The sequence below is a fragment of the Trachypithecus francoisi genome, unplaced genomic scaffold (assembly GCF_009764315.1).
Source record: "Trachypithecus francoisi isolate TF-2019V2 unplaced genomic scaffold, Tfra_2.0 Lachesis_group12, whole genome shotgun sequence".
NCBI lineage: Eukaryota > Metazoa > Chordata > Mammalia > Primates > Cercopithecidae > Trachypithecus > Trachypithecus francoisi.
In genome coordinates this window covers 83,409,223-83,423,434 of record NW_022681457.1, presented here as the reverse complement: position 1 = coordinate 83,423,434, position 14,212 = coordinate 83,409,223, and the positions used below count along the sequence as shown (strand labels likewise).

Below are 14,212 nucleotides of genomic sequence, written 5' to 3'. Positions count from 1 at the left end.
AATCTACATAGGAAACTAAGGTATAATCTGAAACTGGCTTTCCCAGCCTGAAATCAGAGCAAGAGGAAGTCAAGTGGATTATTATGATGGCTAAAGGTATGATTAGCATCATAGTCATGACATATATACTGAATACTTCATTTTGCTTTTTAAATTTAAAAAGTAAAGCATGTATCTGTTTCAGTTTTATTTTAAGTCACAAATAAGCTGAAAGTAAAAAGCTTCTGCCTTTTATAACCAAGTACTCTGGATTAGTTGGAAGCTTGGTAGTTACTACCCATCAGAGTTCGCTTGGTCACAGGAGTTTAGCAGCTAAAAAGGATACTACTTGGCTTAGAAAAGGAGAAAAAGAGGCAGCAGATAGCTGGCACATGGGAATTACTTCAAAAAGGCAGAGATAGGTGAGCTGATGAATCTAAAATCATGTAGGAGACACAGGCACAGGAGTCACCTGCTACCTATTCCCAAGATCATTAAATTAAATAGTATTACAGAGGTAAAAGTGCCCATTAGGGATCATGTAGTTCAGTCTCTCACATGTAAGAATGACTTGCTCAATGACGTAGACAAGTTTGCAGTCTGGTTGGGACTAGAACCCAGTTTAGTGCTCTGAAATTACACCATACTTCTTCTTTCCTATTTTTTATCAGGATTTGGAAGCCAAAATCCAGGGTCTCAAATGAAGCTCTGAAGAAGGGCCAAAGGAGAACGGGAAGAGTATCAGCGAGACAAGTGTGAAAACAATATGCCTCAGTGATACTGGTCCTGACAGGTGGCTCTACTAAAAGATCTCCATGGTCTCACTCTCTTTTTTTTTTTTTTGAGACGGAGTTTCGCTCTGTCGCCCAGGCTGGGGTGCAGTGGCCGGATCTCAGCTCACTGCAAGCTCCGCCTCCCGGGTTTACGCCATTCTCCTGCCTCAGCCTCCCGAGTAGCTGGGACTACAGGCGCCCGCCACCTCGCCCGGCTAGTTTTTTGTATTTTTTAATAGAGACGGGGTTTCACCGTGTTAGCCAGGATGGTCTCGATCTCCTGACCTTGTGATCTGCCCGTCTCGGCCTCCCAAAGTGCTGGGATTACAGGCTTGAGCCATCGCGCCCGGCCCATGGTCTCACTCTCTAGACTCAAATATTAACAGAGCCAAGTCATTTAATTATCTGAACTTCAGTTTTCTCATAAATAAAATGTATCTGAAAATAATTATACCTTGTTCAGAGTTACAAGATAAAATGAAAATCTGTGTGTAAAGGAACATTAAATAAATATTGGTTTTTCCTATTTGCCATGAGTAAGAAACATTATCTTAGTCTGAATTTTTAACATTTGCATACTAATGACCAGAAGGTAGGAAAGAAGGAGGAAATAGTATGATTAGAAAGAGAACAGGCTTACACACAGAGAACAACTTGTTTTGTGAAATGAATTGAGTAACCACATTTTTTCCACATTGCATCACTTGCTCCTTAGCCAGGACACTGAGACTGCCGGCCAACCTCTGCTGTTATAGAAAGCACTTTTGTAGGACTTACTGAGGGTGTCAAGTGTGGGAGGAAACAGTTGTTAGAGGGAATAACCTAACTGCTGGAATGACGACTGAAGCACCTAGTCTGGAAATGTCACCTGGAAGGCCTCTCTGTACCTTCTGAGCCTGGTCCTCTGACCATCTTCTGTTGAAAATCTAAGGACTCCAGAGACACACAGAAGAGAGGAAAACAGCAAACTTCTCTGGAAGCATCAGCCACAGAGTGAGTCATATTTCTTATCAGCAAGGTTTGCTGCCAGAAAGGAATGTATATCCAGCAACCTGGACACAAAGACTGTCAGCTCTGTTGGCTCTGGAGAACTACCTAACCGCTCTAGATTTATTAGTCAAAAGAACAGTGAATTCCCTGGGCATGAAAATGAGAAAATTAACCTATTAACTGAATAAAGCCCAGAGCACCAAGGCTTATCCTGTTTTAGCCTCAAGTAACAAAAATGACTCTGCTATCAGTTCCAACACACCTCTCTTCTTGCTGCTTCCATAGAGCTATTACCTCACAGTGCTTCCTCACAATGGATTTACCATACTGACCCCAGGGTACTTGTTTCTTGCATCACAGAGAGGAGTGGCACTTTCCTGAGCCAAGAAAAGTGTGTTTCCCTTTCATTCTGCCCCAGGATCTCTCCACCTCAGTGCGACTATCCTAATCCAAGCAACCTCATTTCTTCCTTGTCCATAATTACCACTGTACAACTCATTCTCCACAGACCAGCTCAAGTTATTTTTTTAGATAATAGCTTTATTGACATAAGTTACATACCACAAATTCACCCTACATTTTAGTGTTTTCTAAGATATTCACAGAGTTGTGCAAACATCACCCCTATCTAATTTTAAAACATTTTCACTATCCTCAAAAGAAATCCCAATAGCAGTCATTTTCCTTTTTCCTCCCCCAGCCACTGGCAACCACGAATCTACTTCTGTCTATATGTTTTTGCCAGTTCTGGACATTTCATATAAAAGTAATCATCAGTGATTCTCTTTTGTGACTGGCTTTTTCATTTAGCATAATGTTATTAAGATACATCTATATTGTAGAATGTATTAGTACTTTATTCCTTTTTTATTGCCAATTAGATTTTGTCCTATAGTTATACCACATTTTATTTATCCATTTATCAGATGATGAACATTTGGGTTGTTTTATCTTTTTGGCTACTATAAATAATGCTGCCATGAATGTTCATTATGTGTTTTTGTGTGGACATATGTTTTCTATTCTCTTGGGTATATATCTATGAGTGGAATTACTGGGTCACATGGTAACTCTTTAACGTTTTGAGTAACATCCAAACTGTTTTCTAAAGTGGTTGTAGCATTTTCCAGTCTCACCAGTAATGTTAGAGGGTTCCAGTTTTTCCACATCCTCAGCAACATTTGTTATTATCCGTCTTTTGCTTATAGCTGTATCCATGGGTGTGAAGTGGTATTTCACTGTGGCTTTGATTTGCCTTTCCCTAATGACAAATGATATTAAGCATCTTAAGTGCTTATTGGCTATTTGTGTATGTTATCTGGAGAAATATCTATCCAAATCCTTTGCTTATTTTTAAATTGGGTTGTCTTTTTTATTGAGTTATAAGTGTTCTTTTATATTCTGGATACAAGTCCAACTGATTTTTTTAAAGTAAATCAAATATTGTCACTTCCCTGGCTTAGTACCTTCTAATGGTTCCCTAACATGTTTAGAATAAAATCCAATATTCCCACACTGGTTTACAAGGTCCTACATGATTTGGCGCCTGCCCACTTCTCCAACATCATCTTGTACTGCCTGCTTTTGTTTGAGACAGAGTCTTTCTCTGTCGCCCGGGCTGCAGTGTATTGGTGCGATCTTGGCTCACTGCAACCTCTGCTTCTTGGGTTCAAGTGATTCTCCTGCCTCAGCCTCCTGAGTAGCTGAGATTACAGGCACGTACCACCACGCCCTGCTAATTTTTGTATTTTTAGTAGAGATGGGGCTTCACCATGTTGGCCAGGGTGGTCTCAAACTCCTGACTTAGGTGATCCACCTGCTTCAGCCTCCCAAAGTGCTGGGATTACAGATGTGAGCCACTGCACCCAGCCCCTTGTACCACTTTCTTGCTCAGGCAATGCATTCTAGCCAGAGCAGTCTGCTTTCTGCCCTTGGAACATAATAAACTCACTCACGTCTCAGCATCATTATATGAGTTGTTCCTTCTGCCTGGTTGGAAGTCTCTTTCCTTGGATGACTCCTTCTCATCATTCAGGTCTCAATTCAAGTATCAACTTTTCAGACAAATTTCTTGAAAAGAAATTCTACCTAAACAAGTTTCCCCTCTACAAAGAACTTTTGTGAATGATAAATATGTTCATTGTTTTCACTGTGGTAATGGTTTCATGGATGTATATATATGTCAAAACTTTTCAAATTGTATACTTTAAATGCATGCCATTTATCTTATGTCAATTATATTTCAATAGAGCTGTTAAACAAAAAAAAACCCTTTACAATTATACCTTCACTATCACTATCCCATCATACTTTATTTCCTTAGGAGAAATTATTTTATTTCTGTCTATAAAAATTATCTATATGAAATTATCTTATTTCTTGATTTAAATGTTTACCATCTGTTTCAGCCAACTAGAATGGAAACGTCATGAGCACAGCAATGTTGTTCATTTTTGTCACTTGTGTATTCTCGGCTTACAATTAGGTGCTCAATAAATATTTGGCTAATTGAATGAATGAATTCAACAGAGGTTTAGAAAAGAGATCCTCAGACAATAAGAAGGGGGACTTTTCATTCCCTCAGATTCACCAGTACTTTTTAGACTTAAGAGGATGAGATTATTATTATTATCTTTACTAAAAGCAGCTACCTCGAAATCTATTCTGGATCTTTTCCACTGTCATCATCTGTATCATTTTACTGTTCATTTAGTCTGTGGCACTATTCTAGTACTTTATATATACTCTCTCATTGGTAGTGGTTAGTTTTATAATAATAGTATTATAATAATGATAATATAGCATATTGTAATAATCACATAGTATGTTATAGTTATAATATAGAATATATTGGCAGCAGTAATACAATAAAAATTTGTTTAGCACTTGCTAGTCATCAGATGTAAGCATTTTACCCATGTAATCTCATTTATTCCTCACAATAACTTCATGAAGTAGGTTTTCTACTTCATGATGTGGAATTTGTAGTTTAAGGAACTACACAACTGATAAAAGGCAGAGATGGGCCGCAAACCCATGTCTATCTTATTTCAAAGCTTGTTCTTTTTATCATCCTGCTACAGTGCTTCTCAACTATTTTCACAATACAGTGTTACTCCAGCTCTTATCCAAAGCCCCTAAGGTCAGAGGAAGGTGTGTGCCTTGGGAATACTAGTACTCAAACTTTGAAATGGATTAGGGACAAAAGTAAGAGAGATGAAAAGCTAGTTGCCTGAGAATAAACCAGGATATGTAGAGCAAGGAATTATTACTTTATCCCAAATGCCACATGCGGCTTCATTTGACACTTAATACTTACTGTTTCTAATTGCTCCCTGGTAGACCTGGGTTGTTACCTAAGCTGCTGGCCCTTTCTCCTCCCCTGCATACTAGTGAAGTACACTGGTGAAGACATGATCATGACAGACCTGGGCAATCTGCCTTATCATCTGGGTCATGATTTCAAGAGCATGTAGATGGGCCTTTACCTTTGGTGCCAGGAGGCTGTAGGTTGTCTCCAGTCAAGGAACACCAGCCCACAGGGAAGATGTCCCGGGAGTCGAAGCGGCACCAGTAGTCAAAGGCCCCTCGCCACCCATCAAAAGTGACAAGCACCTCTGAGCCCCGAACCTCCCCAATAGTGGCTGGGCAAATGAAATGAGGGTTCTTCCTGTCCACAGCTTCTAGCTTCATTCCCATTTTGAAGAAGTTGTGGGAAGGCGATGGTGGCTCCTAGATAAGAAACAGAAATATACACACCTAGACACAAAAAGAGGCCATTATGCCAATAGACTACTATCTCATTTGGATGATTAAAAAGTGACTGCTATATAAGATTTATAATGGATATATAGCCTTTCTTTTAAATTACAGTATTACTTTATTTAAAGTATTTAAAATATTTAATTTAAAAATTTAAAATATGTAAATATTTAAAGTATTACTTAATTAATCCTAACATTTTGACAACTTTGCTTCAGCTTTTTAAAAAAGGAAATAAAAGGTTGCAGATAAAGTTGAATCTCCCTTTGTGCCCTTCCCATATTCCATTCCCCCTCCACCTACCATGGAGGTAACAGCTACCCATGCATGTTTTATATTTTACTATATACGTACATACCCATTTGCCTACTTTTAAATTTTATATAAATTGTAGTATACGGCATATATCATTGTACAATTTGCTTTTTTGTTCCACAGTATGCTTTTGAAATTTGCCCATGTTGATACATTTTAACTCGTAACAGTATTTCAAGTTCATTTTAACTCATAATAGTATTTCATTGTATGTATATATCAAAATTTATTCATTCTCCTTTGGACACTTAAAGTTCTTCCCAATTGTTTACTAATTTTTTTTTTTCTTTTTTTCTGAGATGGAGTCTCGCTCTGTCACCCAGGCTGGAGTGCAGTGGTGTGATCTCCACTAACTGCAAGCTCTGCCTCCTGGGTTCACACCATTCTCCTGCCTCAGCTTCCCGAGTAGCTGGGACTACAGACGCCCACCACCACACCTGGCTAATTTTCTTTTTTTGTATTTTTAGTAGAGACGGGGTTTCACCGTGTTAGCCAGGATGGTTTCGATCTCCTGACCTCGTGATCCACCCGTCTTGGCCTCCCAAAGTGCTGGGATTACAGGCGTGAGCCACAGCACCCAGCCCAATTGTTTACTATTTTAAAAGAGTTTTAACCAACATTCTTGCACTTCTTTGTACACATGTGGGAAGGTTTCTTTAGGTTATACATCTAGGTGTAGAATTCCTGGGTTATAGGGCAGATATATACATCTTCTGCTTTATCAAATATTGTTAATTTGTCCTCCAAAGGGGTTTAACATTGTATACTTTCACCAGAAGTGTGGACAGTTCCTGGGTGCTAATTTGTAATGCAGTTACATAGATCAAGTTTCAAAAACTGTGTTGTACATTCTATTCTGTTCCCTTAATCTTACTGCCTGATCCTGTAACAATAACATAGTCTTATTAAATGGATATCTGATAGGAAAAGTCCCCCTACTTTGTCATTCTTCAATATTGTTTTTGCTGTTCATTCTCCATCTTTCATATACATTTCAATTAGTTTTTCAAGTTCCATATACAAACCCTATTAGGATTCTGACTGGAATTACAATGAATTTATAGATGAATTTGGGTGGAAATAACCCTTATTATATACTATCAAGCCTTCCCATCCATAAACATGATAGTCTTTTCCATTTGCTAAGATTTCGTTCTTTCTTTATTTTTTGGAGAAAGGGTCTGGCTCTGTCACCCAGGCTGGAGTGCAGTGGTGTAATCTTGGCTCACAGCAACCTCTGCCTCCCAGGGTCAAGTGATCCTCCTACCTCAGCCTCCCAAGTAGCTGGGATTACAGGCACATGCCACCACACTAGGCTTATTTTTGTATTTTTTGTAGAGATGGGGTTTTACCATGTTGCCCAAGTTGGTCTCAAACTCCTGACCTCAAGTGATCCGTACACCTCGGCCTCCCAAAACGTGCTGGGATTATAGGCATGAGCCACCGTGCCTGGCCAAGATTTCTTTAATGCAGATTTCTTCAACATACATTAAAAAATTTCCTCTATAAATATCTCATGCTTTTTCACTAACATTGTTTTCTAGGCAAATTACAATTCCATTGCTATCATAAGTGGCATTTTAAAAATTTATTTTCAAATCATTCAAATTTAACTGTTACTTTAAATGCAAATAAAGTGATTTTTAAAAATTGACCAACTTATTCAATACTGATTATTAGCTTATGCTGACTGACATACAAATTCCTGTGTGCTTGATTGTTACAAATTCTTTGTGTGCTTGACTGTTAAGAGATAAATCTTAAAATATTCCTCAGTGATTTATGGATTTTCCAATTTCGCCATGTACTCTTGTCAAGTTTTACTCTATTATACTTTGAGATTACATTTTCTAGGAGCATGTACTTTTATGACTGTTTTGTCTACCTGGAGAACTGTACTTTATCATTAGACAGTGACCTCTTTAATGTGTTTTATTTATTTATTTTTAGAAACAGGGTCTTGCTATGTCACCCAGGCTGGAGTGCAATGGTGCAAACACAGCTCCCTGCAGCCTCTGCAGCCTCAACCTTGTGAGCTTAAGTGATTCTTCCACCTCAGCCTCCCAAGTAGCAGAGACTACAGGCACATGCCACTACTCGCAGCTAATTTTTAAATTTTTTCTAGAGATGGGGTCTTGCTAAGGGTGGCCCAGGATGGTCTCAAATTCCTGGACTCAATGCTTTTAGCATCATTTAGACTTTTAGTACCAAAGTCTTGTGTGATTTCCATATAGTTTATACCAGCTTTATTTTGATAAAAGTTCATCTGACACATCTTTCATATTCTTTTATTTTTTAAAAATTAAAAAATTTGTTTTCCATCATCCCCATTCTCTGTAGATATTCTTTTACTTTCAACATTTTTGTCATTATGTTTAGTGTCTCTTATACATAGCATATAGCTAGATTTTTAAAAATCTGATCTACGTATGATTATAATGAGCTTAAGCTCATTTCTTGTGATAATTAATGTATCTGAATTTATTACAACTATCTTATTGTCTGTTTTTATTTAATTTCAATTTCCAAAGTTCTTTTTTTCTCCTTTTCAATCAACTGAGTTTTCTTCTATTTTCCCCCTCCACTGATCCAGAAGTTAAACATTCTACTTGGAGTCTTGGCAGATCCCTTTAAGATTTTAACTGCATAGCTGGCATAGCAAAGTCTAAAACTCATCTTTATTTCTAGTCCCAAAGAATACAATAACTACTCCTGAGTTACATAGGTGCTAGGTAATTCAGAAGCAGGATGCTCTTAGTGTTGAGACTTAACTAGCAGCATAGGCAAACCTAATTCAATACACTTTACAGTAACTTTTACTCCATTAGAAAATTCAACAGATAGACTCACTGCCTCACTTCTTGAGAAGCAAGAACAAATACAGGTTTTGGGTCCCTGTTCTGCCACTTACTAGCCACGTGATCTTGAGCAAGCTCCCAATTCAAAAGTATTTGTTTCCTTAACTTTTAAATGGAAATACTAATTCTTAGTTCATAAAGTTAGCTGTGGGTATTACATGAGATAGTATATATAAATTCCCAAACATATTGTAGGCAGTAAAAATAGTCTCCTCCTTTTCTCTGTTTAGAACGTGAACTCTACAGAACTCCAAGATCTATAATAAGAATAGCTCCTTTAGATTTGTATTACATTTCATATATTCTACTAATAATACATTTTAACTTCTTAACAACCCCGACAGGTAGACAGAGATTACTGGCAGCTGGGACCATATAAATCTAATATATGGGACCTTATAGTCTAATATATTCCTCTGGGGATAATTGCTGCTTCATAAGCTACTAAAAAATCCTTCTGAACTAATTTCTGAGAAGGCATCTTTAGGCCATAAGTAAATGTGGACATCAATGGCTCAATATTTAACCTTAAGCAGCTGGGAGCTGGTGATATATGAGGGTTAGCGTACCTTGTGGAAAATCCTGATGGGAGCCATCTCTGCTCCATTTAACGTCTTCAAAAGGAACATGGGCCACGAAGATGCATTCAGCCGAAATCCTGCAGCAAGCATAATGGGCAACAGATTTAAAATGTTTCAAAAATGAATGGTGATATCAAGTTCTGCCTTTGCAATCCAGCTACTCCTATGCTGTTATAGTTACAGAATCACAGACTGTTAAGAAAGGACGTAAGGGTTGAAAAGAAGAAACACCTCATTAGACAGATGAAGAAAATGAGGCACATATAAGAGAGAATGTAACTTGTCCAAGGTAATGCTGTAAATAGTGGGACAGAGTCTCCAAACCAAGTTTCCTGACTAAGACAAGTATTACAGAACACACAACATAATACCTAGAAAACTTTCCTTGAAAAATCCAAAAATGATGTGATAGGATTAACGAATACTTAGAGATGATCTGGACAGTAGAGTATGAAAGGGGATCTAATAATCTCTTAAGAAGAAACCAAACATGTCAATTGCTAAACCCAATATATAAGTAAATAATTTTGGTTCCTCTCAGTATAAACTAACTCACTACTTCTCTATCACTTTCTGTCTTGCACACATACACACACCGAATACAAAATACTTTTTGAAGTTCATTGTTTACTTAAACAACTAAGGACCAAGGAATGACATTGGAGAGGATCGTCCTATTCAAAAATCTTCATTTTGCATTAAGAGTAAAAAGAAGCTCTTTAAGAGCATCAAATTCCCCTAGACCAAGAGTGTATATGTGTCTATGTCCCAAGTTAGGCCAGTTGTCTTCTGACATGAGATTGACATGGGAGAAGAAAATCTTTCTTTGTCTGAGAACATGCTCATAAGGATGTTCGCGGTTTGGGCACTGCTACATGGAGAACAGAACTGAGAATAAAGCCAAAGTAAGGCATGGAATGGAGAGACATAACAGTGTTTAAAACCCTGTACTCAGACACTCAACACCACATAAATCCTCGGACTTCTTGGTTATATAAGTTAATAATTCCTGCCTCCTCCTTTTTTCCCTCTCTAACCTGGTTTGAGCTGGGTTTTTAACTGCTACTCTTCTTTTGACTGTGGTTTTAAAAAATTAAATCCCTCCAGAAATTCAGGCGTGGTGTGTATGTGGGAAAACAACTCTCCTTAGGTCAGGGAGGGCTGAAGCAAGCCAAACCCAGAGCAGCTTTGCCATGAGTGGTTTGGTACACCTACGGATAAGGTAAAGCAAGGCACTACTGTTTTAGAAAAGTGGTCTGTACACCTTGGTATAGGGAGGCCTGCACAATTAGAAAATTCAGGTTTCATGCCTATAGTTATCAATGAGTAGAGTGCCTAGCCATGTAATTCCCAATTCCATTTTTGAGGTAGGGGTTACTGAGGGATTTCTATCTCATCTGAAGCTTAAGGAGCTAAATAATCCTCTCAGTTCTGGAAATCATTACAATATTATCATAATAGTTAATATATATTGAATGCCTACCATGTAGTAAACATTTTATATGTCATTTCTTACTCAATATTTGAAATAATAACATGGGCAGGCACTATTATTATCCTTACTCTATAGACGATATAAAATGAAAACTCAGAGAAGCAGCTTGTCTAGGATCATGCTAGTAAATGGTGGAGACAGATTTCAATATATGGTGGTTGGATAACAAAGTTTGTGGTTCTTTACTACGTTTCACTACCAGCAGGATCCTTCAAGAGTACAGGGACAAAGCAGAATATTATGAACCCAAGACATTGCTAAGATATCTTATTCCTCAACCCATTAGGTGATGTGGGACTCTATCCCTTCAAATTCAAGTATCTCCGTAATTTATCTCAATATTCTTGGGCAATCATAGATAGTAGATAATTTTAACATTGAAAGGGACCTCAGAGGCCATGAAGTACAAAGATCTTACACTGCAGATGACAAAACTGCCAAGTCAAGAGGCTACGAAACCTGTTCATGGTCACACAAGCCAATCTTATAGTGTCAGGCTGGAACCCCAAGACTTCTTATTTGGTTCTCTTTTATTACACTATGTTTATTACACTATCTGTTTTATTACATTATGCTGCCTCTAAAAGTTAACATTTATTGTACACATATCATTAGCCAGCTCCTTGTGCTAAGCATTTGCAGTGGATCACTACTACTATTTCGAATCAGATACTAGAAGAGTAGCACTGTTTCTGGGGCCAGACTGCCTGAGTTTAAATTCAGCTTTGCTGCTTACCAGGTATATAACTTTTGGAAAATTACAAAACTTCTCTCTAGCTTCAGTTTCCTCAACAACAGCGTGGGATAAGAATCAATGGGCTGTTCTAAGGATTAAATAAGCTAATACACACAAAGGACTTAAAACACTGCCTGGCATATAGGCAGGAGTTAAATACTGGCTATTATTTTTATAACTATAGATGAAAAAACTGAGGCTTAGAGAAATTAAGTAAAATATCCAAAGTGAGTAAGTTAGTAAATGGCAGAGTCAGGATATGAACCCAACTACTTTGTCTCCAGAACTTTCATAACTAATCATCACATTAATATCCTCAAATATTTTATCACTCAGTCCTACCACACTGTCTCTAGGTAAGAAGAGTTGGAGTCATAAACTTGTGAAAGAGAGAAAATAAGGAAGATAAAAACAATAATTTGAGGCTATATTCAAATTAGGCAATGACCTAGGGTGTCTATAAGGAAAAGGACAGGTGGGTAAGAGGAAATCCTAACCTCTAAATGTAGAGTACCTCAGTGATCAGTCATTGCTTCTGTCTTCTTCTTGGCCCCCACTTTCTTCCTGTTAAATGATGACTGTCAATTTATATATCTAGCCCAAACCTCTGCTCTGGGTTTCATGTTCACATATCCAACTACCTCAGTCTATAACTCTACTTGGATGTCTAAGAAATCATAAAATGAGTAAGTATAAGACAGTACTCTTGATTCTACTATTCCCTTCAAACCTGTTCTTTCCTCCAGTTATCCCATCTCAGTTTAACAGGTGGCACCCCCTACTAAACCCAGGTGCTCAGACCAAAAAGACCAGAAGTAATCCTTGATTTTTCCCTTTCTATCACCCACCAAACCCAATTAATCAGCAAGTCTTGATGGCTTTCCTGCTTAATATATGCTAGATCAACCCACATTTCACCATCTCTACTGCTATATTACCCTATCTAAGCCAGAGTCAAACCTTGCCTAGACAACTGCAACAGCCTTCTAACTGGACCTCAGGCCTCTACTTTTGCAGCCAGAATAATATGTTTAGTTTTTAAAAATATAAATCAGGTCACATTACCTTATGCTTAAATTTCACAACACAAAATAGATCTAAACTCTTTATTATTCATGTTTACAAGGCTTACATGATCTGGACCTTGCTTACTCCTCATTATTCATCTCTTACCACTCCCTTGTACCCCCCTTCATTGGTCTTTCTGTTCTCAAATATACCAAGCTGTTTCCCTCTGCCTCAAATACCTTTTAATCAACTCTTTACAGTTAGTTATTTGCTGAGACATCACTTCCTCAGAAAGGTGTTCCTTGACTACCCAAAATAGCCTCCTAAATCTATCCTGCTTCCTTCTTATTTACTCCTAGCCCTTATCACCATCTGAATTTTCTTTTTAAAAAGTTTAATGTGTATGTCTTCTCCAACTAGAAGATCCTTGATAGTTTTATTGAATTAAGGAAAAAACCCTCCATTTATTAAATGAGTGCCAAAAACTGATGAATGCTTTATCATGTTATTCTACTTAATCCACAAAAACCATACGGGGCAGAATTTATTAATGATCTTGCAGGTGAGGCCCCTGAAACTCAACGTTAAAAGTCAAGGTAAAGCAACTTACCAGTAGTCACACAACTAAGGTAGTGAGTGGCTAAGTTAATATTACAAAGTCAGATCTCTTTTAATTCCAAACACAGGCTGCAAGTGCTGTGTTTAACAAGGATTTATTTTTTAAAACTTCATAAAGAACCACTTCTAAAGTGCTTCTAGGTGCTCCCAAGACTATGGGATCACTGGATAAGCTAGGGTCCATCTAGTTAAACTGGCTAACTGATGAAACTGGATTTAAGTGTGGAGCAGCAGGCCGGGCACAGTGGCTTTCACCTGTAATCCCAGCATTTTGGGAGACTGAGGCAGGAGGATCACTTCAGCCCAGAATTTAAAGACCAGCCTAGGCAACATAGTGAGACCTTGTTTCTACAAAAAATAGAAAAAATTAGACAGGTGTGGTGGTGTGTGCTTGTATTCCCAGCTATGTGGGAGGCTCATGCAGGATTACTGCTGTAGCCTAGGGATGTCGAGGCTGCAGTGAGCTATGATTGTGCCACTGCATTCCAGCTTGAGTGACACAGCGAGACTCTGCCTCAATGCATACATACATACATGTGGAGCAGCAGGACTATAATATAATTATAGTCCATGCCCTCTCGTGGCAGGTAACAGAACAGCATTCACACCAGGAATTGATCAGTGACAGAAACATACAAAGGATTCCTTTCAAGTCACTGTATATACTAGAGCATGTGACCAAATTTGCTAGGTAAGCAGTTTACACTGAGATCCTGACTCACCTGACCAGGGGCCTCAATAGAGGCTAACTTCTACTCTAGCTCAGTGACTCTCAAACTTGGACACTGGAATCCCCTGGGGAACATTAAAGAATACATCAGATCCACTCCCAGAAATTCTTATTTAACTGATCTGAAGTTAAGGCCTAGACCCTGAAAATTTTAAGAGCTCCCTAGGTGATTTTAACAGGTAGCCAAGTTTGAGAACTATGCTCTAGACAGTTCTCTTTAGAAGAAACAATCACAGTATTAAGTAGAAGAATCAGTCAGTAATAACAGGGAGCTGCGAGGAGAAGAGTGGTAGCTTTGAGATAACTGAGGAGAATCATTCTACTCTACTGCATGCTTTGTCCTTGGAGGACTCCTCTGCAAGGGAGT

General features: G+C 38.2%; 1 protein-coding gene across 27 annotated transcripts in view; it reads right to left on the bottom strand.

The window, feature by feature from the left end:
* The window catches only part of SCMH1 (Scm polycomb group protein homolog 1), a 246,088-nt gene that overhangs the window by 107,752 nt on the left and 124,124 nt on the right, over nucleotides 1-14,212 (bottom strand). For all 27 annotated transcript variants that reach the window (XR_004440916.1, XM_033226890.1, XM_033226886.1 and 24 more), the window contains 2 exons: nucleotides 9,247-9,335; nucleotides 5,231-5,474 (listed from right to left, as the gene is read on the bottom strand). Coding sequence is in view for 26 of the 27 variants with exons in the window: in XM_033226890.1 (XP_033082781.1) it covers nucleotides 5,231-5,474; nucleotides 9,247-9,335 (333 nt within the window). In the remaining variant the exon portion in view is untranslated. The remainder of the gene's footprint in view (nucleotides 1-5,230; nucleotides 5,475-9,246; nucleotides 9,336-14,212) is intronic.